We start from the raw sequence: 27014 nt of genomic DNA, 5'->3' as shown, positions 1-27014 counted from the left end.
CTGCAAAATGGATTAATCTCTTGGCTCAATCACTACCGGAGCCAAGTGTAAATCAGCAGAGTAAGTAGGATTTGAGTGGTAAATGTGTGGCTCAAAGCTTTGTGTGGAAGAAATCTGTTCCACTTCATGGGATACTGATACCAGTACTGGGAAAGTGGAGAGTTGTTCTGTTGAAATGGGCTCTATCCCAGTCCTGAGTGAATTGTAAAACTAGGGTTATAGATACTGCTATGAAGGGAAGGGCTGCCACGATGGGAAGGTGAAAATGAAAGAACAGTGACACGGGACATTGAGGTCAGATGTATAGAAAAAAACAAAATCCAGAGTTGTAAATGATTTTTTTAAACTCAAAGCTTAATGTTTTTTTATTTAAACAAATAACATTTGCAACAAGAGCCCAGATAGTAACATTAGAGTATGTTGTAATAACTATTATAGTTGCAGGATGACCAGGACTGGGTCGTCAATATTCCAGGTTATGCTATTCTAAAACAACAGGCCAAAGGAAAAAGTAGGTGGATTATTAATCAAGGAAGGTACCAGAGCAGTGCTGAGCCATGATATAAAGGCAGTGGATACTGATGTGGAATCGGTTTGGTTGATATCATAAAAGCGGATGAAGGAAGACGCATGGGGAGTTGTCTATACATGTAATTTGGTTAAAATAGTCCAGCACAATTGAATCTTGGAAGAAATCTTCCATGCAGGTAATCCCTGAGTTGTGGGAGTTGGGAGCAATATGTTTTCTGTAACTTGAAGTGTTATCTGTGCATGTATCAAGAAATGCAAGTTGATCAATGATTTCACTACTTTTCGCACAGATTCTATAAGCAAATTTCATTCCTTATCTCAAATTTTTGGGCAGTGTTTTGCGAATTTTGTAAGAGAATTTCTATTACCTGAATTGCCATAGCAATTTTGGGTTTCTAGAGTGAGGCTAGTGAATTAACAGCAAAGAAAGAAATAGTTGATTTGTTAAGGCAGGTACAATAACAATATTTAAGACATTCAGACAAGAACATGGATGAGAAAGGTTTGGAGGAGTACGGACAAATGTGACTAGTTTAAATGGGACACTTTGGTAGGTTTTTGAATTGGCGGAAGTAGCTGGTGTTGGGCAATCGGCAGTGGCAGAGCTGACAAGTAAGGAGTAAAAATGTCCAGAGATTTTCATTCAGTAGTGATTGTTGATTGTTAATTGAATATCAGTGAAGAAAGAGGAAATAGTTTAAACTCGTTCAGTTAGTAGTTTTAAGCCAGTGTTCACATTTCATACTTAAAGAGTACTTCCCAACAATTGAATATGCAATATGTCTATTAATTTATAGCGGCAAGCATCACACTGCTTTTCCTATCTTGCTTCCACAATTCCTTGACCATATGAATTAGGAGCAGAACCATGCATGCTGTCTTTCAAGCCTGCTCCCAGGTTCAATAAGATTTTGGCTAGCAAATACTTGGCAGTTTTACAAGATGCAAGATACATTTATTTGTCACATGTACCAATTAGTACAGTGAAATTGTGTCGTTTTTCCTACCCCATTAATATTTCCTCCCTCCCCTAACTTGCTTTTCAAAGATATATCTATGTATGGCCTAAAAATATTTGAAACTCTGCTTCTATCACCATTTGAAGAAGTTCCACTGCCAGAAAAACAATTCTCCGAAACTATGTTGTAAATGAGTGTCTCTTAATTTTAAATAATGATGCCCAGTTCTAGACCCAGATTGTATGGAATTGTTAATATAGCACTCAGTATTATCAACTCGGTACAGTTGCTGAACATCCTTGCTATAGGAAAGATCATTTTAACATAATTTGAAGTTGATGACCAGAAAGTTTCTTCTGTTTCTTGAAGTACACATTAATTCTGAACTGAATTTCTTAATAATTATGCTGTGCAAATCTTATTTTGCCAGTTTACAACTAATCATAGTTCTAATATTATGAATATTTGTCAATTTTTTGTTGTTGCATATGATGCAGTGGGACAGCATTTAGTCACTTATTTATTCATATCATATTGCTAGTTTTATTGAACCTAGGACCAAAACAGCCCTTTACATAGAAACTATGTATTGTGAATACAATCTAATTGCCAATATGTGTGAAGTGATTTTAGTTAAACGTTTCCAGCTGAAACTCTACCTCCTTGTTTAAAAAATACAATTTACATACACATAATAGACAATGGGAATGATTTCTAAAAAAATGATTGCTTTTTATAAGCTGGATACTAAGGTTTATTTTGTGCTTTCAACAGTTGAAACATTCCAAGATTTTAGTGTCAAATGTGGTTTCAAAAGATGAACAAATGCTTGCAATCCATCAGTATCAACAGCATCTTGTTGAGCAGAACAGGTAAAAAAGCTCAAAATATCTGGTTAATTAAAAAAAAATTGAATGCTAATGTTATCCTTTATTTTACAGTTGATGGCATTTATTGATTAAATTATTTGAATTAATTCTTCTTCTTATCGAGTCCACACACAAGATTAGAAGTTGCTCAGCCAGAGATGAACACACTTCTCGGCATCTGCATACAATGGTGTCTGTCTTGCGCTTCTTGTGTGTGGAGGTGGAAAGATTGGTGAACGCTCTTTCCTTGAGCCCATTTGAATTAATAATAACATCTATGGAACGGCTGGTAATGTAATTGTGCAAAATAGACTTGGATTCTATAATGTGGGTGCAATTTATTTTCAATAGTTTATCCATACGAGTTAAATGAAATAATGAGTTGTCATCGTAGTAAATTCATAAATGTGGTAAAACAGACTTAATTTTCTAAATTTAACAGGCTAAATTTTCTTAGGATTTACAAATGGAATTGAGCTTTATGCAGGCAAGACCTTATGATGGAAGAAAGATAATGGTGTATTATAGGTACCAGTCAGTGGTGCTTATTCCTTCTCTTCCTGTTTTCTAGCTTTACTGAAGCTTCTTGATACTTGATCTAATTGTTCCCCTGATGTTAAGGGCAGCATCTATCACTCTGTGTCTAGAATTTAACTCTCCTTGTTCATGATTGAACCAAGACTGTAGTGAGGTCAGGTACTGAATGGTTCTGAATAACAACCTGAGAATCTGGACAAGTTGTTTTTTAAGCAGGTGTTGTTCTAAAGCAAGTTTATTAAGCAAACACTATTCAAAAACACTCCATAACAATTTATATTACTTCAGTCATTACGTTCCCTGTACATAGAAGGGATTGTAATTAGCAGCATTAGATTTGACCTGCTTATTTCAAATAAGGCTCACTAAGGCAATTTCTAGCATTTTCAGGAGATGGCCATTTTGTAGGTGTATCGAACAGTTTGGCTGCAGTTGCAGCTGGTTTTAGAGCACAGAACTATTGAAATCAGCTTTTCATTCAAGATTTTTGTGCAAATTGAATTAACTTAACTTTCTATATCCAAGCTATTATAGACAAAGTTTGAACATGTTTCTGAGTAGTTAGTCCAAGTTTTTTCAGGCAATTTGACATGATTTTTATTTTCTGTTGTGATAAAGAGACAATGCAACATTTTTGATAAACTAATAATGTTTCTGATCCAACTGGGAAAAGTCTTTAATCTAGTTGAGGAAGCAGTTAACCGCATAGTAGTTGAGCTTTTTTTGTCTTTATTTTAGATATTAAACATTTGCAGTTTTTCTTAATTTTCATTATTGAAGACACGGTGCTGATTGGTTGGGTAGAAGGAAAAAATTGAGACTATTGTTTAATGATAAATATAATAAGATGTAGTTTGAGATATTGACAATGATGCTTTTTAATATCGGTTTTTGGTTTCAAGCTGATTTGTTGTTTGCATTTGCATCTTATCTGCTATTTAAGTTATCGATTAATCCTATTGCACTGAATGCAAAAAAAAAGTGCAGGAGGTACTTGGTGCGTTGAGCAGCATTTGTGGGAAAGGAATTGCAGACATTTTGGTAGTGATGCAAGGTCTTAAATTTCAACAAATTCCTTTTCTCTACAGTTGGTGCTCGACACACTGAGTTTCTCCAGCAGTTTTTTTTTTCCTCCAGTTTACAGCAACTGTTTTAGATTTTTAGTTAGTTAGATTTTAGTTTAGTTAGATTTTAGATGTCTCTGTTTTATCTTTGACTGTCATTTTATTTTAAGGCTGCATAAAGCATCAGTGGAAGAAACTGGGAATCCACTACAAGAATATCAACTGGAAAGGGGATTTCTGCCTGCTTTATCTTTGGTAAGATGCAGCTCTGGACACGATTCTGTGCCTCAGTATTGCCACAAGGAGTCTGGAAGCCATGTCAATGTTAATCGAAGCTTATTTGCTGCGCACAATGAAAGCAAAAGTCAAGCTGATCATCTAAGATCTGAAAGACATGGTTTTGAAATGAATGGTCTGGAAGTATTAGAACCTTGCACAAGGATTTTGAACGCAGTTGAACCAGAGCAAGACCCGAGTCAAGTAGGTTTAATGGAGGATCGATCAAAATCCATGGAAGTACAGCTAGTACCAGCAGAAAATACCGAGGCACAATTGAAACAGTCAATGCTTTCCATACCCTTGACAAAACCTGTTGAAATCTTAAAGAATCCAGAAAGATTATCTGCGCTATCAGTGGATATTTCTGTCCAACAAGAACACCTAAAAGGATTGCAGCATCAACTGTGGAGGCAAAGGGAGGATCTTTTTGCCACAAAGAAGTTACAAGAAGAATTCATTTGTAGACAAAACCAACTAAAGGATGAGATGCTACAACAACAACAACTGCAGCAGCATCAAACCGAGGAGAAGATTTGGACTGAAAATCAGGTACATCTCTTCGTACAGTAGTTGTACTTTACTTTCATAGATGAAAGAATGTGCCGTAGAACCAGATTTATTAGATGTGATGTGGGTATGTATGTATGATACATGCATACATGTCCTAGCTTTGGAGTGATGGGAAGTGAGTTGCTTACCATTAGATGCCCTGCCCTTGTCACCACAGTTTTTGTAGCTAGTTCCATTTCTGGTTACTAAGGCTAGAATGAGTGATTTCCATAGACAGTTATTTTTCTTTATGCATTCACGTGTATATTGTCCTTGATGCTCACTGACCTATTTTATCCAGGCTTCTTGCTGCTGCATTTAATCATTTACTATATTGATAGCATGGCACTTGGTCTCAACCTATTTATAACATTCAGTTCTTGGTGTAGTCAGTGCTGTGCTGACAATTGTGGTTTGCTCACAAAACTGCACATTGGTGAATATGCTGGCTCAGCCAATGACGCCTTCATCTCTTTGCTGATGCTTGAGAATCGGCAAAGAGGGTGGCGGTTACCAGATTGTATTTGGCCTGATTTTTGTGGATGGGATGTCTACAGGTAATTTTCCAATTGTTACACAGCTGCCAATGTTGTAACTGCACTGTAATAACTTAGCTAGTACTGGAGATTTTTGTACTGTAGCTGGGATATCATCTAGTCTCATAGTCTTTGTACAATCCAGTACTCACTTTCCAGTTCAAATTTTCCCCCTGTGGCCTGGGCTCTGGCACTCGGCAGGTAGATTCATTCCCGAGGCCGATGATTTTGCAGGCCAGTAACTCAGCCACTCAGTGGACTAGTTGGACCGTTCGGTACCGTTGGACTTATCTCAGAGGCTGCAACCTCTGCTGGTCCGGCAAAATAAATAATGCAGAAAAGCTCTGGAACCAAGAGTGCCGGAGAATTGTTGGTGGTCTTGTACTTGAATATATATATTTACAATCCTAATCTGATAGAAACAGTTAATTTAAAAAAAAAAATCAGTTTCTTGTGACTTTGTTGCAAATATTTGGATTTGTTGTTCTTGGTACAAGGGGTGGGCAATCAACCCACTTCAAGGCAACAAGTTGGTCATTCAAATTATAAAATAACATTGTTGGTCTCTGGTTAAACTGCTGATCCACTTTGCCACATTATAAAAACCTTCCCAACTGCAGTCAGAGGTCAGGCTTGTTAATTTGTACTGGCTGCACAAGAGTATTCTCTGCTTGACATAGCCATGATGAATTAATAATATGGAGCATATTAAGTGCAAGCGACATTGTTTTAAATGTTCACTGCACAAACCCCATCCAAAAATCTGCTTTATGCCCTCAGCCAAGCCACAGATTTTACAATGTGAACTAGTGCTGCAGCCCAAGCTCTTATTTAATATCTACAAGATTTCTGAATGGTGTAAATGCTCATTATCATTATTTGTGACATTTTTTTACATTTCCAGTTTACAGTTTCAACAGGCTGGTGCTAATTTTGCAAAGATTTATCATCAATGCAGGTGCTAATGTACATTGGTGAAGTTAAATGTGGATTTTTGTGTTTTTTAGACAACAGCTTTAAGGGGTTAAAATATGTTAGTTGAGGCATGAAGTAAATGTTCTTGATTCTAGCCTGGACGCTCGACACTGCATAAAGTAATGCATCCAAATGAAAATGTTGAGCAGTTTACTCTCATATCAAACCTGCTGCGTTCCTTGGAGGATTTCAATACTGATTCAACTGATGAGAACTCTCATTTAGACAATGAAGAGCAACTGAAAGATCCAGTGCCATCATTTCAAAGAATTGAAACATTATTGCCTTCATGGCATTATGATTCCAAAACAGGACAAGCTGGTAATTTTACTATAAATTGTTTAGCTATATCCTTAATGTTTGAATTGTTTCTCATTTTTATAACTACATTTACAATTAGTGCACCCTTGCACAATTACTATACAAGATTTTGTATGCCTACCACTTCACTCATTACCTTTGTTTGCTTTTTTTTCACTGTTTAGACATTTCATAGATGGATCCCTCACCCATGTCACTTCTGTGACCCATAGTTTTGCTCTAGCTCTCCCTTTGCCCCAGACGCAACAAGGACAGAGTTCCCCTGGTCCTCACATTTCACACCACTAGCCTCCTCATCCAACACATCATCCTTCCCATCTCCACCCCTTTCCTCAATCCACAGAGACTGCTTCCTCCTCAACTCCTTGGTTCACTCATTCCCTTCCCACTCAAACCACCCCCGCACCAGGTACCCTCCCCTGCAATCGCAGGAGGTGTAACACCTGCCCTTGGACCTCCTCCATCCAGGCACCCCAGCAGTCCTTCCAGATGAGACAGAGGTTCATGTGCACCTCTTCTAATCTTATTTACTGCATCTGGTGTTCCCGATTTGAGCTCCTGTGCATCGATGAGACCATGCGTTGACTCGGCAACCATTTAGTTGAATGCTTGCACTCGGACTGTCAAGGCCTACTGGGTCTCCATTTTAACTCCTTTTCCCTTTCCTACACTGACCTAGGCCACCTCCATCACCAGTGAGGCCAGGCGCAAATTGGACAGAACCTCCTGTTCCACTCGGGTTGCTTATGAATGTTGAACTCTCCAATTTTAGGTGACTGTTATAAACACATCCCTTAAACCCCCCCCCCCCCCCCCCCCTCTAAAGGTTGGTTAACTAGCTCCACAGTTCACAACTATGTATCTGTCTGGCTCATAATGGTCCCTAGCCAGTCAGCCAATCAGAGAACCACTTTGCCTGGGGGTCAACAGTTGCCAGCTCCAATTAGGTTTTTTGCCTCAGTTTTTTCTCCACACTCTCCCTAGAGGAATGTTCCTGACCAGAAACATCGCCTATCCATTTTCTCCAGAGATGCTGCCTGACCCACTCAGTTGCTCCATTTTGTGTCTAAAGTTTAAAAACGCAAACGCTCTGTAAAATGATGGGAGGAAAGTGTCAGTAAATGGGCAAATGTGCCATAAAACTTTTTCAATTCAATTCAATTCAACTTTATTTCATTGCACAGATACAAGTATAGGTACAACGAAATGCAGTTTAGCGTCTGGTCATAGTCATAGTGCAAGATAGGAATAATTGCCTCTGTGGTGTTCTTGATGGCCTTTCTCCTCGCCACTCCATTTATACCCAGTGCACTCAAGGCTTTGTAGAGCGATTGCCCTGCAAAACCTCTGCAGCCAACCTCGATGGGCATACACCTTGCCTTCCAGCCCTGCTTGCGGCAGTCTATGACCAGCTCATCATACTTGGCCATCTTCCTCTCGTGGGCCTTCTCCAGACGGTCCTCCCACGGCACAGTCATTTCCAACAAGACGATGTTTTTGGTCGCCTCTGAGACCAGGAGGATATCTGGCCTCAGGGTGGTCGTGGCAATGTGCAGTGGGAACTTCAGCTGTTTCACCAGAAAAACAAAGTACTGGAATAGTTCAGCGGGTCAGGCAGCATCTCTGGAGAACATCGATAGTTGGTGTCGGGACTATATCTCCCAGAACTATTAAAATGTTGGCTTTAGTGGCATCTAGAGGACTATGGTTACAGGTAAAAATTTGGTCAATCACAAAACTTTAAGATTTTTCTTTTTTGGCTATCATTAGATCATCTGGTAAAATAGATACATAGGCAAGAGTTGGTGCATGTCATTTGAACTTTAATCAAGAAGTTACACCATCTAAAATAAGAGAATAAAGCATATATATAATTAATGCAGAATATTTAAGAATTTTACTAAAGTTTAGTTTTGCATTTTAATTGAGAGTAATTTGTTATTAAAAATAAAGCACACATGGTTTCCACAAAATTGCTTCTTCAACCAGCACTGCTCCATGAATACATTTTCATTTATCAACCCTGTGCAATATAGATCTTTAGGCATATTATTTGTCAAATTTGATTAGAATAATGTTTTTATTGTAGTATTCCTATATTTTAAAGGTGATTATCCTGCGGATACTCCAAATGTTGAAGGTGTTACAGGAGAGGTTCAACATTGGAGGCCTTCTAAACCACCAGTAACTAAGACGAGGTTGGGGCTTTGTGGATTACTTGCACAGCATGAATTAAGCTCCATTCAGGAGGTGGAATCGCCAAAAAGTGACAGGCTGTCTATCTCTGGTATGCTTTTTTCAATTCATGTATGGTAAAAGAAGAGCAATAAAGTATTGCTCCACAGTCATAAGATCCCGGGAAAGCTTTCAAAAGAAGGAATTACTTACTGGAGTATGACATACCGACAAAATGTTATTTTCCAAATGTTTTAGACTAGGGTGGCACAGGAATGCAGTTATCAGAGTCCCTGCTTTGTGGTGCCAGAAACTCAGATATCAGAATCACACTTTATTCGCCAAGTATGTTTTACAACATACGAGGAATTTCATTGGCCAGGTCAGTCATACATTTAAAAGCAACAGATCACAAAAAAAACCACATTTAATCCTGATCTTTACTGTCTTCGTGGAGTTTGCACATCATCACTGTGATTGCAGGTTTCTTCTGGGTGCTCTGTATTCCTCCTACATCCCAAAGCTATGTGGGTTGATGGGTTAATTGCCACTGTAAATTGTCTTTAATGTAGATGAGTGATAGATTTGGGGAAATTGCTTTGTATAAATGGCACCAAAGAATGGTGACGTGCATTTGCAAGCTGTAAATTTTTTTTAAAATAATTTCACTATGCATTGCTTACATGACAATAAAGAACCATTGGTTGTTACAGACCTGATAGGTCATAGATATAGCAGGAAAGCAGGATCTATGTCCCTATATGTTGTTACGAAGTCAAAGCTTGATTAACTAAGGAATATTATTTTTGTTTGTGCACTATGCAGTTCTATCATTTGATCTTAATATATTTTTGTATTGTGATTGTTTTAATTCATTGTTTGTAAATTAAGCTGCATTTATATTTTGGATTATTTCTATATTACGGTCCTATAAATTTCTATATTTATAGTAAACATGTTACTGAAGGTCGGTCTTACTGCTAAGCATTTTTTCCACCTTGCCCTGATGTAATCATGGATATAACCAAGCAAATTAAACATTAAACTCTGTTTTCAAATTTAAAGTAAAATACAATTGCAGATTGCCTAGGGGAATAGTGTTCTCTTTTGAATGTAATTTTAGCAGGGGTTATAAATTAGTGAATACTTAATCTGACTTATGCACATAGGAAACTACTTTTTACCAGTTTGTTTGCTACTCTCATGCAAAAATGAATGAAGAATACTACTTTGGCCAGTTGCCTTGTTGGCTCATACAAAGTGCTTTATACCTCCAACAAATTATGATTGTGTAGCCTGGGACTGGCTGATTTTGGACAAGCAGCACACAGTTTCAGTTAATTTTCTGCACTATGGATGGAAATTTGTCACCTGCCTCTTTTTGGGTGGGGTATGTTATTGTCATCAGATTGTGCACATAGTTTTTATTTTATGATAGTGCCATCTCGGGTTCAATGGCGTCAGAGATAGCTTGCTCTTTTTCAGTTAACAGAATGACATCTTCACATAACTGCTGCAAGACAGAAGGTGGAGAATTAATATCAAGGAGAATGGATCCTTCTTATTCCTCTGAAGTAATAGAATTGGATTTGTCGAACATGTCAACGGACAGCAGTCAGCAAAGTTCTAATGTGCTAGAAAGTACAGCAGAATCTATTCAAACAGGAAGACTGACTTGGAGAGAGAAGCTGAAATTGGGAACTAGTTGTCTTCCTGGACAAGATAAACAATGTGAGTGTGTATTGTGTGGTTCATTAAAACCTCATAGCTTTCATTTCAAAGGTGGTGATTTCCAGTTTCATGTTATCTCCTGCTTTCATATCAAGCCTTTAAATTGTCAGATTTGCTGATCTGATATTTTGTAGTGTATGAGTAGAAACTCCTTTTCCAATTACAGGCTCAATTTATCTTTAACTGTAAACTGAAACCAAGAATGTCCTATTTATAGCTCAAGATGAGTTTTCAATCAGGCACCTAGTCTCAAATCGGCCTTCCACATTTCATCCATGTAAACTTTCTTGGCCTTGCCTTAATGCTCACTCTACTCTCTTCCCTCTCTCCTACCCCCCAGAATCTATGTATTTCTAATTCTTCAGTCATTGTTAAGGGGGGGGGGGGGGGGGGAGGAAACCTATCATTGCCTTTGCACTTCTCTGTGGTCTTGACCCTTGCCAACCACTTATATCAACACTTCTGATTCTGTGCTTAATTGTTCTATCATTGATACAATATTCCTAAATGTTCAGATTTCATTATTCCAAAGAAATTGTTAATTTAAATGTTTTAATTACCAGATTCACAGCTATGTGCAGTTGTATTGTTGTTAAATCCAAAAGGTTATGAATCCGCATTTTAAAATATTAGCGTTGAAAACAAAGAAAATATATTAAGTTATGGAAAGTGCATGATATCAAAGACCTTGTGCGAGTTTTGAAAATGTTGGTCTACTTAACAGGTTACTAGATTTTTACGTCAGAATTTGATTTCCTTAATGGAATTTAAAATGTTTGGATGAAATGAGATTTGAACTTATTTCTTGATCATTTGCCCAGGTCCCTTGTTAACTAGCCCAATAATATTGATCATAATGCTGCACTATCTATCTATATTACTAAAAGTCTGTTCTTGACCGCTTTTGGCCATCTGTGCTGCAATTTCCGAGAGAACACCACCACCTACGGCCGTCATTTTTAGCCACCTTGCTCAGAGCCCCCCTCCGCCGCATGTGTGCCGAGGATTTTTCCCGTTAATTAAAAATGACAGAGATATTAATGTTTTTACAAAATTCCCCATTCTCTCTGCTGCCCCTGCTGGCGGCAGGGGGGAGGGACTATAAAACCAGGAAGTGGTGTGCCTCACTCACTCTTCAAGATGGAGGAAGGCAGAGGGTCACATTTCTCTGAGCTGTGAATAACACTGAACACATGTCTACTCAAATGTAAGTGCCCTTAGTGGTTCTAAAATGCTTGCAGAATGTGTCTATTGGTTCTAAAGCTTGCAAAAAAAATGTCTATTGGTTCTAAAGCTTGCAAAAAAATGTCTATTGGTTCTAAAGCTTGCAAAAAAAATGTCTATTGGTTCTAAAGCTTGCAAAAAATGTCTATTGGTTCTCAAGCTTGCAAAAAAATTGTCTATTGGTTCTAAAGCTTGCAAAAAAAATGTCTATTGGTTCTAAAGCTTGCACAAAATGTCTATTGGTTCTAAAATGATTCATACTAGCGCGCGCGCCCCCCCCCCCCCCCCCCCCCGGTTGGCTTGGCTTGGGTGTGTCTTGAAATTGAAAGGCACTACTTATTGCAAATGGTGGCATGAAGTTGAAAGGCACTACTTACTGAAAATGGTGGCTTGGAGTTTTTGAATTGAAATAATTTAATTGCCACACAACCAAGGTCGGTGGTATTTGGGTTACCAGCAGCGGTACAATAATAAAGAACACAACCACAATAAAAATTTTACACAAACATCCACCACAGCATTCATCACTGTGGTGGAAGGCACAGAGCTTGGCCAGTCCTCCTCCATTTTCCCCCGTGGTCGGGACCACCACCCTCCACAGCCGTTGCTGCGGGCGTCCAGATGGTAAGGGACAAAGTCAAAGTCAAGGTGAGTCCAGGGTCGGCTCTTCCCAACCAGAGACCGCGGCTTCAGGCTGGTGTAGGCCGCAGACCGGCGGTCAAAGTTTTAAAGTACCTGCCGTGCCGCAGCCGGAAGCACCGCAGTCTGCAGGGCCGGCGGTCGAAGCTCCCCTCCAGGGGAGATGATAAGTCCAAGCCGCACCCGCGGTAGAAGATGGCCGCGGGCCGGCAGTGAAAGCTTCTTCTTCCCCCGGGTCCTCCACGAGGGATCCCGGGCTGTAGACGCCGCACCAGCTGGAGTTCTGCAGACCGCGGCTTCAGGCTGCTGGCTGCCGCGAGCCAGCGTAACGGAGCGCTCCCCTCCAGCGAGGTCTCACCCGCTCCGCGCCGAGAGTCCACGCTGTGCCCGCCGCTGAAGCTCCGGGCACGTCTCCGGGAAAGTCGGCGCCGAACCATGCTGTTAGGCCACGGGGGAGGCGACCTGAAAAAGTCGCCTTTCCATGGAAGAGGCGGCCGAAACGGTTTCCCCCTTACCCCCCCACCCCACCCCCCACACTTAACACACAAAGAAACATTAAAAACAAACTTTTAAACATACTAAAAAATAAAAAAAGTTGAAAAAAGACGGACACGCTGCCGACAGGCTACTGCCAGTGCAGCGCCCCCTACCGAATCCACTTTGAAAGGCACTATTACTGCAAATGGTGGCTTGGGTGTGGCTTGAAGTTGAAAGGCACTACTTACTGCAAATGGGGGGCGTGGGTGCATTGGCTTGAATTTGAAAGGCACTACTTACTGCAATATGTGGCTTGAAGTTGAAAGGCACTACTTACTGCAAATGGTGGCATGAAGTTGAAAGCACTACTTACTGCAAATGGTGGCTTGGGAGCTTTGGTTTGAAGTTGAAAGGCACTATTACTGCAAATGGTGGCTTGGGAGCTTTGGTTTGAAGTTGAAAGGCACTATTACTGCAAATGGTGGCTTGGTTGCTTTGGCTTGAAGTTGAAAGGCACTACTTACTGCAGATAGATAGATATAATTTATTGCCACACAACCAGGGTCGGTGGAAATTTGAGTTGTCAGCAGCAGTACAATAATAAAGAACACACAATAAAACTGTAACACAAACATCCACCACAGCATTCATCACTGTGGTGGAAGGCACAAAAATTTGGCCAGTCCTCCTCCATTTCCCCCCCGTGTACAGGACCAGAGTCCAGAGTCAGTCCAGGATCGGCTCTTCCTCACTGGAGACCGCGGCTTTAAGATGGTGTAGGCCGCAGGCCGGCGGTCAAGATTTAAAGTCCCCGCCGCAGCCAGAAGCACTGTAGACTGCAGGGCCGGTGGTCGAAGCTCCCCTCCAGGGGCGATGGTAAGTCCATGCCGGCCCCGCGGTAGGAGTTGGCCGCGGGCCGGCAGTGATGGCTTCTTCTTCCCCCGGGTCCCCCACGAGGGATCCCGGGCTGTAGACGCCGCACCAGCTGGAGCTCTGCAGACTGCGACTTCAGGCTGCCGGCAGCCCCGGGCCAGCGAAACGGAGCGCTCTCCTCCAGGGAGCCCCAGCGAGGGCTCACCCGCTCCACATCGAGAGTCCACGCTGCGCCCGCCGCTGAAGCCCCGGGCACGACTCCGGGAAAGGCCGCGCCGATCCTTGATGTTAGGCCACGGGGGAGGCGACCTGGAAAAAGTCGCCTCTCCATGGAGGAGGCGACCGAAGCGGTTTCCCCCTTACCCCCCCCCACACCACCCCCCACACAAAACACACGAAGGAACATTAAATACATACTTTAAAACATACTAAAAAATTTTAAAAAGTTGAAAAAAACGGACGCGCTGCTGACATGGCTGCACACAGAGGAGCGCCCCCTACCGCCTAAATGGTGGCTTGGGTGTGGCTTGAAGTTGAAAGACACCACTTACTGCAAATGATGGCTTGGGTGTGGCTTGAAGTTGAAAGGCACTACTTATTACAAATGGTGGCATAAAGTTGAAAGGCACTACTTACTGAAAATGGTGGCTTAGGAGCTTTGGCTTGAAGTTGAAAGGCACTATTACTGCAAATGGTGGCTTGGGGGCTTTGGCTTGAAGTTGAAAGGCACTATTACTGCAAATGGTGGCTTGGTTGCTTTGGCTTGAAGTTGAAAGGCACTACTTACTGCAAATCGTGGCTTGGTTGCTTTGGCTTGAAGTTGAAAGGCACTACTTACTGCAAATGGTGTCTTGGGTGTGGCTTGAAGTTGAAAGACACCACTTACTGCAAATGGTGGCATGAAGTTGAAAGGCACTACTTACTGCAAATGGTGGATTGGTTGCTTTGGCTTGAATTTGAAAGGCACTACTTACTGCAAATTGTGGCTTGAAGTTGAAAGGCACTACTTACTGCAAATGGTGGCATGACGTTGAAAGCACTACTTACTGCAAATGGTGGCTTGGGAGCTTTGGTTTGAAGTTGAAAGCACTACTTACTGCAAATGGTGGCTTGGGAGCTTTGGTTTGAAGTTGAAAGGCACTATTACTGCAAATGGTGGCTTGGTTGCTTTGGCTTGAAGTTGAAAGGCACTACTTACTGCAAATGGTGGCTTGGGTGTGGCTTGAAGTTGAAAGACACCATTTACTGCAAATGATGGCTTGGGTGTGGCTTGAAGTTGAAAGGCACTAATTATTGCAAATGGTGGCATGAAGTTGAAAGGCACTACTTACTGCAAATTGTGGCTTGAAGTTGAAAGGCACTACTTACTGCAAATGGTGGCATGGAGTTGAAAGACACCACTTACTGCAAATGATGGCTTGGGTGTGGCTTAGGTGTGGCTTGAAGTTGAAAGACACCACTTACGGCAAATGGTGGCTTGGGAGCTTTGAAGTTGAAAGGCACTAACTGCAAATGATGGCTTGGGTTGAGTGGGACGCTGATGTGGTAGTGAAGTCATTATCTGTTCTGATTCTGCAGCTGCTCTTGAAACTTTAAAAGTAGGGAAATCTAAAGCTCGTCCTGACATTCTAAATGAAATCATGAGTGTGTTTTCTAGAATTGGGTTTGCGTGTAACATCACTTTTTGCTGGGTTCCCGGGCATGCTGGGGTGAGGGGGAATGAGCAGATGGACCTCATAGCAAAGGAGAGTTTAAGAAGAGAAATAGATATCCATGTATTATTGGGGAGAGTGGAACTGAGAGAAATAATTAAAGAGGGCTTAACAAAAGAATGGCAGAGAGGATGGGAAATGGAAGTCAGGGGTAGACACTACTTTTCTATACAATCTGAAGTTAGGAAAATATGTTTCTGTACATCTTTGTCCCGTAGGGACTCAGTTAAACTGTGTAGATTGAGGTTGGGACACTGTGGGTTAAATTACTATTTGTGCATTGTAGGGAAACATGTTTCTGGCTTGTGTGAATGTGGGAGTAATGAGACAGTTAAGCATGTTTTCCTAGAATGTAAAAAGTACAGGGTAGAAAGAGAAGTATTGTTTGTTAGACTGACAGGACTTGGAGTTGAGGCATTTTCTGTTTCATCTTTGTTTGGACACAGTGAGAAACATCAACTGATATCCAGGGCTGTTCTTCAATTCCTGCAAGTTACAGGACTGTATGTAAGGATTTAGTTCAAACTTTGACCTGTGGAGGGCAGTAATACGCTTAGCAGCGTCTACACTGCCGGAATCCTACAAGAAGAAGAAGTAGATGGCTTGGGTGTGGCTTGAAGTTGAAAGCTTACTGCAAATGGTGGCATGAAGTTGAAAGGCACTACTTACTGCAAATGGTGGCATGAGGTTGAAAGGCACTACTTACTGCAAATGGTGGCTTGGGTGCTTTGGCTTGAAGTTAAAAGGCACTACTGTAAATGCACTTACTTCCTGTTTGCACTGTATATTGATTTTAGATAAAACGCTACCACTTACGGCTGTGATTTTTGGCCATCTTACTCAGTCCCCCTCCGCTGAGCAGATGCAGAGAATTCTTCCCATCAATGAAAAATAAAAGTGTTATTAGTTTTTTTTTAAATGTTGAGAATCTCTCTCCTGTCAATCACTCCATGAAAGCCACACCTTTTCCGGTGGGGTGGGGGAGGGGTTATAAAACCCGGAAATGTGGGTGTGGCTCGGTCTCTGCAAGATGGAGGAGGGAGAGGTCACGACTCGCTGTCTTTAGTGGCTTTGCACCCTACTTCAAATGGTATGAAACTGCACTTGAATTTGGTGGCCTTGCACCCTGCTAGAAGTGGCAAGAAACTGCACTTGAATTTGGTGGCCTTATACCCTGCTTGAAATAGAATTTCAAGGATTAGCCGTGAGTCAACTACCAGCCCACCAGCCGTGAGTGAGTGAGTTGCCAGCACAACAGGCTTGATTGACTGAGACGCCAGCCCAAGAATCCATTTGGTGCACAATTTGCATACTAGCCCTCTGGAAACCAGTCCCTTCAGCCCACAACACCCATACTAGCGCTCCAGAAAGCCCCCCCCCCCCCCCCCCCCCCCCCAACTGGCCACCAATATTCGAATTGGTGGAGAGGTGGAATATTGCGTTGGATGACCAGCCCTCCTTGATGCTGGGACCCAACGGGTCCCACTTAGTCTAGTAATCATTATTAATCACTATGACATCACCGTATGCATTTAGAAAAAAAAATTATGGAAGAGTAGTGAAAATAACGTTGACCTGTTGATCGATGATCTTGAGAGGCCAAAAAGCATACTCTTATTTTCATTCAGTCTGGCTATAAATTGAGTCTCTTTACAATACCTTCAGCTTCTCTCTCAAAGTCACCAAGTTATTCTGCCAATGTTGAAAGAGATGCGCTTCAATACAGTGGCCCAACTTCATCGCCGTATAACATCACTGATATGGTAGGTAATTATTTTATTATTCACATCTTCACTATTTTGGAATTGTGGCATTTGTTCTGATGTTTATGTTTTTTTTTGAAGATGCACATTAGAGTAATGCCAGGCTTATGCCTATTCCTTTCAAAAAATCAACAAATTGTAAATCACAAAATAAATAGTCATTTAATTCTCATAATTTCTGATCCTTCTAATTCAGAAATTGCACACTCAGATCTGCGTCTTATGATGCAACAAATTAAGCTTTCTTTGGATCTGTGCTGCACATTTTCAAAATTTTAGGCAAACAGTGCAAAGGATAGAAGAAAAAAAAAAGAGTGCTGGAGTAACTCTGTCTGGCAGCATCTCTTGAACATGGATTGATATTTTGGGTCTGGACCATTCTTCAGACTAATGTGGGGGGGGGGATTGCAGAGAGGAAAGCTGGAAGAGAGAAAGGGCAGGACGAAAGGTAGGCGCAAAATGCTGCAAAACTCAGCAGGTCAGGCGGTATCTGGAAAAAATGGATAGGCGATGTTTCCAGTTGGGATCCTCCTTCAGATCAGATGAGGTGATATCTTTTAAGTGCATATTTTTCTTTTTTTCTTTGATATTTATTGTCAGCCTTAGCCCTCCACTTTTTTTTTTAACTGAAAATCGGTGTTTGTTTTTGCCTTTAATATAACATGGATGACTCTAACATGGAATTGGGCGACATAAAGATTAACCTTGTATGTGAAAATGGCATGGTGGTGTGGAGCTCCACTAAGAATGAGGTTGAGCACATTACGAACTAAAGTTTTTTTTGTTTTTTGTTTGAGTGATGTCAGTTGCAGACCAAGTAGAATATTCCGGGTTCAATTTCGACTTTGGAGACATAAGCGCAAGCCAAAGCAGGCATATTGTTGACCAGGCACATCTTTCTATGTAATGAATGCTTTGTGTGAGCATGTGTGTCTATGTAATGAATACTGTGTGTGAGCAGTTCTATCCTCAATACCGAGCAATGATGTAAATATACTTACACTGATTTCTAAAAGTCCCAGTGATGTTGACTACACTTGAACTGAGCTCGGTATGTTGTAGTGTTTTGCGAATGTATTGAATGTTTTTGTGTGTGCAAAATGGTGTGGCTTGATTGAGATTGTAGTTTTTGTGCTGAATGCATGATGTGTATGTGCAACTGATTGTTGCTTGACTGCGACTGTGTTTTTGTGCTGAGCAATGATGTAAATATTCTAATTGATATTTAAAGAAATATTAAATGATATCTATTACACTTGAACTGAGCTCAGTATATAATGGTGACTCGTTTATGTGGTTTTCATAAGTGCTTGATTTTGTGCTTAAGCTATGTTATTCTATGCTTTCTCCAACTCCATAATCAAATGGTTGAAATCTATCCTTCCAATTGATACTGAATCAAATAGTTGAGAAACCTTAGTACATGCTGCACTGTATATGGATGATCATCACTAGGTTTTATCTAACATTTATGTGGCAACTTATTGTTCACAAGTGAAATGCAAAAGATTTTTAGGGGCAGTCTATACAATTCCATACAGTGTTTTAAATACAATAATATTGATAACGTGAGTACAGAATAATGAGTGTTATAGCTGTTGTCATTCAAATATGCTTAGAAATTAGTGATGAATTTAGACAGAATTGAAATAGAGTACCACAGATGCAGGAGATTCCGTTTCCTGCACATACACTTGGCAACTTCTATCCAGCAACATTGGGTGTTTACCTTTGCCCTCACAAAGGACAAGTGCTGCAATCCATTTGGGAATGATTGATGTGCATTAAATGTGGCTCTTGCCAGTGACACCTACATCTCTCCCCAAAAAGTGAATAAAATGGAAGTATGATGTATAATGTTTTATCTTAAATCTGTGGCTGTAGTGTATTTGCAACTTTTTTTTATGGTAATGTCATGGTTTAGCTTTACATTTTTGTTTGGTTTAGATATTTTCTCACGATTCATCTGATGACACAAACAGTTTCAATGCCAATGAACAAACTTCAGAGGCAGATCAAAAGTCTACCACAACATTGTCCACAGGGAGTTTTCCTTTGAGTGAACAAACAGCTCCTGATGCTATCAGTTCAGGTTTGCAGCATTTGATGTTGAAGTATCTGGTTTCTTGTGCAATACCAATAACAGTGTAATGTAGATGCACCTTAAATCAATCTTAAGTGCTCAATTTTTAAAAACCAGGTGATTTATTTTGCCTTGGTTGTTTTTGTTGCTATCATTTGCACTGAAAATTAATGGGCAGTTAATAGAATGCTATTCAAATTCTCTTTATTTTCAGCAGCTCACTATCAGTATACCATTCATGACATTCCCAATAGACAATCAACTCCTACCTCGTCTTCGTGTGCATCAAGTTTGCCATCTTCACTCCCTGTTTGCAAAGAAATAGTGAAGATCCAAAAAAATCTTTCTACCTCCAATGAGAAAACATGTACAGATAATGAAAGCAAAACTCAAAAAATAATTGATAAGTACATCCAAGATTTAAATAAATTACTGTGTTCGGGTGGAAACTATCAAGGTAAATGTAGTTTTTTGTAAAAATCAAGAAGCCAAGAAAATGTCTTTAATCCTATTTAAGCTTTCAATAAAGTTAAGTGCATGTTATAATAAAGTTAAATGTCAGTAGATTGAATTATACTGCCACTTGTTATAAGCAGGGTACACTAATAAAATGTACAGGCACTCCGAGACTTGCGTAAAATTGTACTAACGTAAACAATTCACAATAGGTAGTCTCATTTCCTGAATGACCTGTTATTGCAATGGGAGGACTACCAGAGCTTCTCGTCCGCATCATAAATTTAAAAGCCCGGGCTCGCTGCTCTTCCCGTTTCAGCCACTGTCGGTGTGACACTGGGAAGGCGAGCGAGAACAAGGAAGGCAGTGGAGAGCAACTCCTGGCTGAGTCACAGACATCTTGCATGAGGGCACCAGCGAGCCCTTATTCACCAGTAGCCGCACCACCCAGTTGAGGTGGTGTTTGTTGTGGCTCATGTTGTAGCCCCTGGCCGGCAGCGCTTTCTTTAGGCCGCCACCTCCAACAGGACGTGCTCAGTCACCGTGGGGCTCCCTCCCCTCTCACCAGCTGCTGGGTCTTCCTGTCAGCATTGCTTGATCCACTCTTCATCCACCAGTGCCGCTGCCTCCCCCAGAGTTGCCGACAACTTCCAAGGATGAGAGGCGTAGTGGAGAAAGCGACAGCCATTCTGCTCCATGGCTGGTCTTCACATGGCAACCGTTGGTGGAGCATGGACGTGTTGGGAAATCCAACTTGTCGGGATTGGAATCCCCATTTATCTGATTAAAAATGTTAATTTTTATTTGTTTCTAATCAATGCTGTAACATGTTTTAAATATTTCTCATTCTCAATTTTCATTTCTTTACCATTTTATAATTATTCACTTATAAATAATAAGTGAATAAAATATATAATTATAATTTATAATTTTAATAGTTGAAAATCAGAATGACAAAATATTGAAATTGTTTCCTCGTCATGACTGAAAATAAGGCACTCCCAAACCTCTCCCTCACCTTGCTTTCTGTGAAAGGCTGGTGGATCACTTTGTGGAAGAGCCTTAGGTGGCAAGTCATTCCCATCTGAGACCTGCTTGTCATTCAGATTTTATTACGCATTGCCAAATTGCCCCTTTCTGGAGGCCAGGGTTACTGTGTCTGTCCCATCTCATCTAGTCCAGTTGAGCATAATCGAATACCCAGCTCATAATAAATGGCATTTAAAAAAATTGTGCTTATTTTACTGATTCTGGCTCTTTTTTAAGCATTGTAGGATATAGTAAACCCTTGATATAACGGACCATGGGAGTGGGGGGGGGGGGGGGGGTGTCCTTTATTGCCGATTGGACACTATAAACGAGTACGGTATTATCATTGTATGTAGTTGAAACAAAGAACAGAAAGATGATGGTTGATACACACAAGAGACACGAAGTGCTGAAGTGACTCAGCGGGTCAGGCAGCATTGCTGGAGAACATGGATAGGTGACTTCAGGACCCTTCTTCAGACTGATTACTCCTGCACTTTGCTGTTTCACCTTTAAAGCTAGGCACTGATACTGCACTGAAACAGCAGCTGGTTAGAGGGAAGGGAGCTGCCCGGTGAATCAGCTTGTTCTGATGGTGGCAGCTCTCCAAAAAAAGTGCTGTCCCCAAGGGTTATAACGTGAGCCGCAACAACAGCCGTGTCACTGGACCACGTGGTGGGTGATAAAGGGCTTTCTGGTGCACCTTGCAAGTCAGGCATGGCATCAGAAACTGGGACTATAAACAGCCATGGAGACGGTGCGAGCTGGGGGTGTGTCGGCAGGTCTGTCTCCTAAATCCAAAATCCGTTATAAAAGGATAGAAACATAGAAATTAAGTGCAGGAGTAGGCCATTCGGCCCTTCGAGCCTGCACCGCCATTCAATATGATCATGGCTGATCATCCAACTCAGTATCCCGTACCTGCCTTCTCTCCATACCCTCTGATCCCCTTAGCCACAAGGGCCACATCTAACTCCCTCTTAAATATAGCCAATGAACTGGCCTCGACTACCCTCTGTGGCAGAGAGTTCCAGAGATTCACCACTCTCTGTGTGAAAAAAGTTCTTCTCAACTCGGTTTTAAAGGATTTCCCCCTTATCCTTAAGCTGTGACCCCTTGTCCTGGACTTCCCCAACCTGTTAAAACCAATGTTTACTGTATTTTTATGCCATCCTGCATCTTTTTTTGTGCAATCACAAGAAAGAGCAATGCATTCCTAAAGGTATCAATCCAGCATACTATTAAGCTATAGCCTATTTGCCAGTGATGTACAGTGTATAGAATTATAGTCATACAGCACGAAAACAGGACCTTTGGCTATATTGTCCATGCTGATTTGACCTCCTCCCCCATATGCCATTGGCCTGTAGTGTCTTTATCCTTCTATGCCTTGTCTATACGCCCCTGTCTAAATGCCTCAATCATGGTGATTATGTTTTTGCCACTTCTGCTGATCGCAGATATCTGCCACTTTTTTTACTTTCTCCTCAGTTCTTTAAAATTCCTTCCTTTAACCTTAAACCTATGCCCTCTTGTTTTTGTTATCCCTAGTGATAGTCTCTTTGATCCCTAATGATAGTCTCTTTTGCTCCAGTCAAAACTAACGAAGCCGATTCAATCTTCTTTTCCTCTAAACCAGGCAACATCTAGGTGATTCTCCTTTGCATGTTCTCCATCCGAATTGCATCCGTCCTATCATATAGCAAACAGAAATGTACACAATTCCAATGATGTTTGGCCAGTGTTTTGTAAAGTTTCACTCTCAACCTTTTTGTAATTTATGCCCAGCTTATGAAGTCAAGCATCGATGTGCATTGCTCCTTTTGAGAAACTGGACAGGAAGCCCAAGTGTTCATTTGCGGAATGAACAGAGAATGCTTGTTTAATGGTTAATTATGCTGTTGCAGCACACTAATTTTTTTTTTGTGTGAAGTATTTGTTCACTTATTTTAGTACAATCGTTAAGTTTGCGAAGTTTCATTGTTGTTGCTCTGTATAAGGAATGTATTATTTTATTTTACAGGCTCTACAACTAGTGATGACATTTCAGACCCGGAATTCCCTCGCCTCTTTCTTAAGCTCCAGAATTGCCAACAGGATTCTAATTTTGAATTTCAGCCTCCAGAGACTAGACCCAACTTTAGCATTTCCAGTTCTTCATTATCTCCTACCGTCAGCAAGGTGCTCAGAATAATTTTAATGTTGAACCCAAGTTGCTGATTTTTATTTATGCACACGGTATTTTGTAGTGAAACCAAGATATATTTTGTTGCTATGGAAAGCAAGAGAGAAATTACTTTGGCTCTTTTTCAAATTGTTCTTTGAAGAAGTGCCAGGTGATTAGAGGACAACAAATCTGATGCGAATCTGAGTAGGGAAAAGTCAGGTAATTTCAGGCTGGTGATTTTAACATAATTGCCTTGGAAATTACTGGAAAAAGAATCTGCATAAGATTCATCTGCAATTCTGCAAAACTACATTGTCATCAAAATCATTAATATAAACAAGAGTGAGTCCGCCACTGACTCTTGCAGCAAACCTTTCTAAAAACTACCCTCCATAACTATGCTTTAATTACATCCTGCAGACCAGCTTTGATTCCAGTTGGCTAGCTGATCTTGGATTTTATGTGATCTAGCCTTCCTCTACCTACCTTGATGATCTCTTTGGACAGATCTAACACATTTGAGACATTCTTTTTCATGCACCAATCCATCCAGACTAATCATAATCGGTCTATGCCTTATCCAAATCTCTCGCCCCCACCCCCCATCTTGCACTGCACTCCTGTCCAGGCAGATCGGGTCCTTTCCAGGCAGATCCATGAATACCACAGGCAATACAAAAGAGAAACTAGACTGAGTGCAGAATATAGCATTATACAGCTGCAGTGAAAGTGTAGATATCAAAAATGCGAGTGCCGCAATGTGGAAGATTGTAAAATCAGGGATAAATCCTTAGCATGCGAGAGGTTTGTTCAAGTGTCTAATAGCAGCAGGAAGGAAACTTTTCTTAAAACTGGTGGTATGTGCTTTTGTCTCTGCTGCCTGTCTGAAGAGGGGGAAAGAAAGATTGGTTGTCTGGCCCTTTGATTATGTTGGCTGTATTTCTGATGCAGTGTAGATGGTCTATTGGGGAAGGGGGAGAGGTTGATGGTTATGCCAGTGGTTTACGTGACAGACTGACTGCATCCGTGATACTGCAGTTTCTTAGGCCGTACCAAGATGTGATGCAACCTGATAGGATGTTTTCTATGATGCATGAATGGAAATTGTTTATAGTAATTGGGAACATGGCGAATGTCCTTCGTCTTCTGATGAAGTGGAAGTGATGGTGTAATTTAATATTGTATCAATATTGTGGAATCTATGAAATGGGCAAAACAGCTGAAAGGGCTAGAGAATCAAGGGAAAATCCATATGCAAGGATTCTTGTAAGGAGAAAGCTGCGGTAAATAAGGATTTTAAAATGGATCAGTTAAGGTTATTTGAATTGGTTTGAGACTTTATGAAGAATGAAAACTTTTAATATTCCGTTATTTTTCAAACAGCAAGATCCATTGTCTGCTTCTGACATTACATTGCTATTTTTTAATGTTAAAATGACATATAGTGTCCCCCTGCATTATGGAGTTATTGTGTTCCTAGAAAGCCTATTTTCAACAATGCAACCTTTTTTTTCCCTCCATTGAATCCTGTTTATAAATAGCGATATGTTTCTATGGGAAGTTTTTCTCTCCACCGGAATTCCACTGCGGGTCACCGTAGGTTAGGGAATTCTGACTGTTCTGTAGACAGAAGAAGGAAGGGTTGTGGTTTTAATTAGCTAGAAATGTATGTTGAAGAGATTGCCTTGTCAGTTTCAAAAGAAAATTCCCTGAAGTAGCTTTGCATTCCCAACTAGCAGCCTGAGTTTTAGTCATACAGCACCATAACAGACCCTATGGCCGAGCTTGTCCATTCCGAACAAGTTACCCATGTAAACAAATTGCCCCATATAAACGAGTCCCAATACAATGGAGTGTTTGACCTTTATTCCTCTAACCCTTTCTTATTCATGTATCTACCTTTTAAATGTTGTTGTTATACCTGCAAAAACAACTTCCTATGGCAACTTGGGAAAAAGTTGCATCTTGGAATATTCTTAAATCCTTCCCATCTCACTTTAAACCCATGTCCTCTTAATTCCCCTACCCTGGGGGAAAAGACTCTGCATTCGCCCTATTTGCATTAAGGATTTTCTACACCTCTTTCAGATCACCTTCAGCCATTGTTCTCCAAGGAATAAAGTCCAAATCTGCCCAACCTTATCTGTGCCCTTAACAGATGCTTAACAGCATCTTTCCTATAGCACTGTGACCAAAACTGAACACAATACTCCAAATGGGGCCTCCTCGATTAACCCGATTTAGTTATCGATACATTTTGTGTGTTTTAGCATACTTTCTGAAAGACTGATTTTTAAAATTGTGTATCTCAATGTTTTGGTGTATTTGTGTGAATTCTGTCAGTTATCTAAACTGCAATGCTATGTCCTGTAGTTTTTCTGAATGTTAGAAATTGCAATGTTTTAAAGTCTATAGGGTCGGAATGAAATAGTCAGTATTCATCTTTGTGCTAAGGGTTCATTGATGTTTATTCTCTATAAGGTGCAAACTCAATGTTGGAAAAATACTTTTTAAAAAGTGGAAAAGCTGACAGTAACTTTTTAATCATTCTAGAATTCTAATTCCCCAAGTATTGGCAACATTTCAGGAAATCTGCATGCTAACACAGCCACAAGCTCAGAGATGCAGTCCTCCAATGATGACATTGTACTCACTCCTGATTCTGGAAGAACAGCTTCAGATACAGATCGATTCCAGGAGTGCATTCAGCACTCCTATAATGAGGGTGAGTGTCTTGGCTCCAAATGGGGAAAAAAAACATAATGTCTGGACATATTAAGATTGTTAAAAGTAAAGATGCAGATTAGTTAGACAAAAGATATGCAGCGAGGGAGAAATTTAAGCTTTAATTTAAAAAAAAAATTCTGCTAACTTAAATAAAGTGAAACCAACTTTAAATCGCAGGTGGAAAAGCTGTTTGATACAACGCAATATTCTACTGTAACTCCTGGAAAATCCAACGCTTAAAGTGCAGCCTACCTAAGTTACAAAATAATTTGTGAAACTTACTGCTCATTTGCACAATAAAAATCACCTCTGTACCTTCGGTATATTGCATATTCAGTCGTTATCATTGGTGCTAATCTTTGAGATTTAAAAAAATAAATATGACCTATGACCTAAATAAATATGACCTAAACAGTCCTTTAACCTTTAACAATAATACTGATGTCTAACTTCCAAAAAACGTCTGTAGATTTGACATTGACATTCTTGCTATAAATTTAGACTTTTAGGCAATTTTAATAAGAACTAGACTAAGTGGGACCCGTTGGGCCCCATTCTCACACGGGAGGCCTGGTCCCCCAACGCAATATTCCACCACTCGCGCATAGCCCCCAGCTGCGCAGGTGCGGCTGATGGGTTCCAGTTGTGACGGCCCTGATCTTCCCCCCCATCTCCCTTCACCCCCCACTCTGCCCCGTGCCCTTCTCTCCGCTCCTTCAGCTTTATTCTCCTCGCTGTCGGTTGTTGACAGCGGGTGTCGGAAGGGGCGTCGCTGTCCTGGCGAATGACAGGAGAGAAGACCAATCACTTTTGTAATATTTCACCAATCGGAACAAAACTTGGTGCGCTTGCAGCACAGGTGAATGGTGAGTAAGGTGGTGAAAAATCGTAGCGCTATCTGGTACAGTTTTTGCGCAAATTTTAAAACAACGCCAACCGGAAGAGGGCAAGATGAAAATTTTAGTTAAGTATAGATAGAAGATAGATAGATAGATATTCAATCCTGACCTTTTTAGTCAATGAGCCATTTGTGACTTCATATTCTTCAGTTTGTAGATAGTTGTGAATCTTACTATCTTGGCTCTTAGACTGACCCACCCAATGCACAGAGCAATATTCATGAGACTATATCTCAAGTTCCTTCATATTCAATCACAATATAAGTCTCTGACTATTTGGTAAAACGATGGCCCGGATTGCACTGGTAAATGTCAGAAGCATTGAATTGAACGGCTGGCATTGAAGTGGAAGTCCAGGACTTGCACGCATATAGTCAAATGTGGAGAATCCCAAGTAAACCCTTGGACAAAGATAGTATTTCTGAAGAATCCTCTGTTT

At 40.7% G+C, this 27014-nt stretch overlaps 1 protein-coding gene across 5 annotated transcripts in view; it reads left to right on the top strand.

Moving 5' to 3' along the window:
- Positions 1–27014, top strand: part of cep295 (centrosomal protein 295) — a 67649-nt gene that overhangs the window by 26975 nt on the left and 13660 nt on the right. For 2 of the 5 annotated variants that reach the window (XM_033022420.1, XM_033022417.1), the window contains exons 13-22: positions 2265–2362; positions 4131–4788; positions 6395–6620; positions 8728–8907; positions 10281–10526; positions 17117–17214; positions 19162–19306; positions 19512–19754; positions 22806–22963; positions 25503–25674. In XM_033022420.1, the coding sequence (XP_032878311.1) occupies positions 2265–2362; positions 4131–4788; positions 6395–6620; positions 8728–8907; positions 10281–10526; positions 17117–17214; positions 19162–19306; positions 19512–19754; positions 22806–22963; positions 25503–25674 (2224 nt within the window). The remainder of the gene's footprint in view (positions 1–2264; positions 2363–4130; positions 4789–6394; positions 6621–8727; positions 8908–10280; positions 10527–17116; positions 17215–19161; positions 19307–19511; positions 19755–22805; positions 22964–25502; positions 25675–27014) is intronic. The other 3 variants (XM_033022419.1, XM_033022418.1, XM_033022421.1) reach the window with 3 other exon arrangements.

The sequence above is a fragment of the Amblyraja radiata genome, chromosome 6 (assembly GCF_010909765.2).
Source record: "Amblyraja radiata isolate CabotCenter1 chromosome 6, sAmbRad1.1.pri, whole genome shotgun sequence".
Lineage (NCBI taxonomy): Eukaryota > Metazoa > Chordata > Chondrichthyes > Rajiformes > Rajidae > Amblyraja > Amblyraja radiata.
The sequence above is the reverse complement of the archived record's forward strand: the minus strand, read 5'-3'. Positions and strand labels throughout refer to the sequence as shown.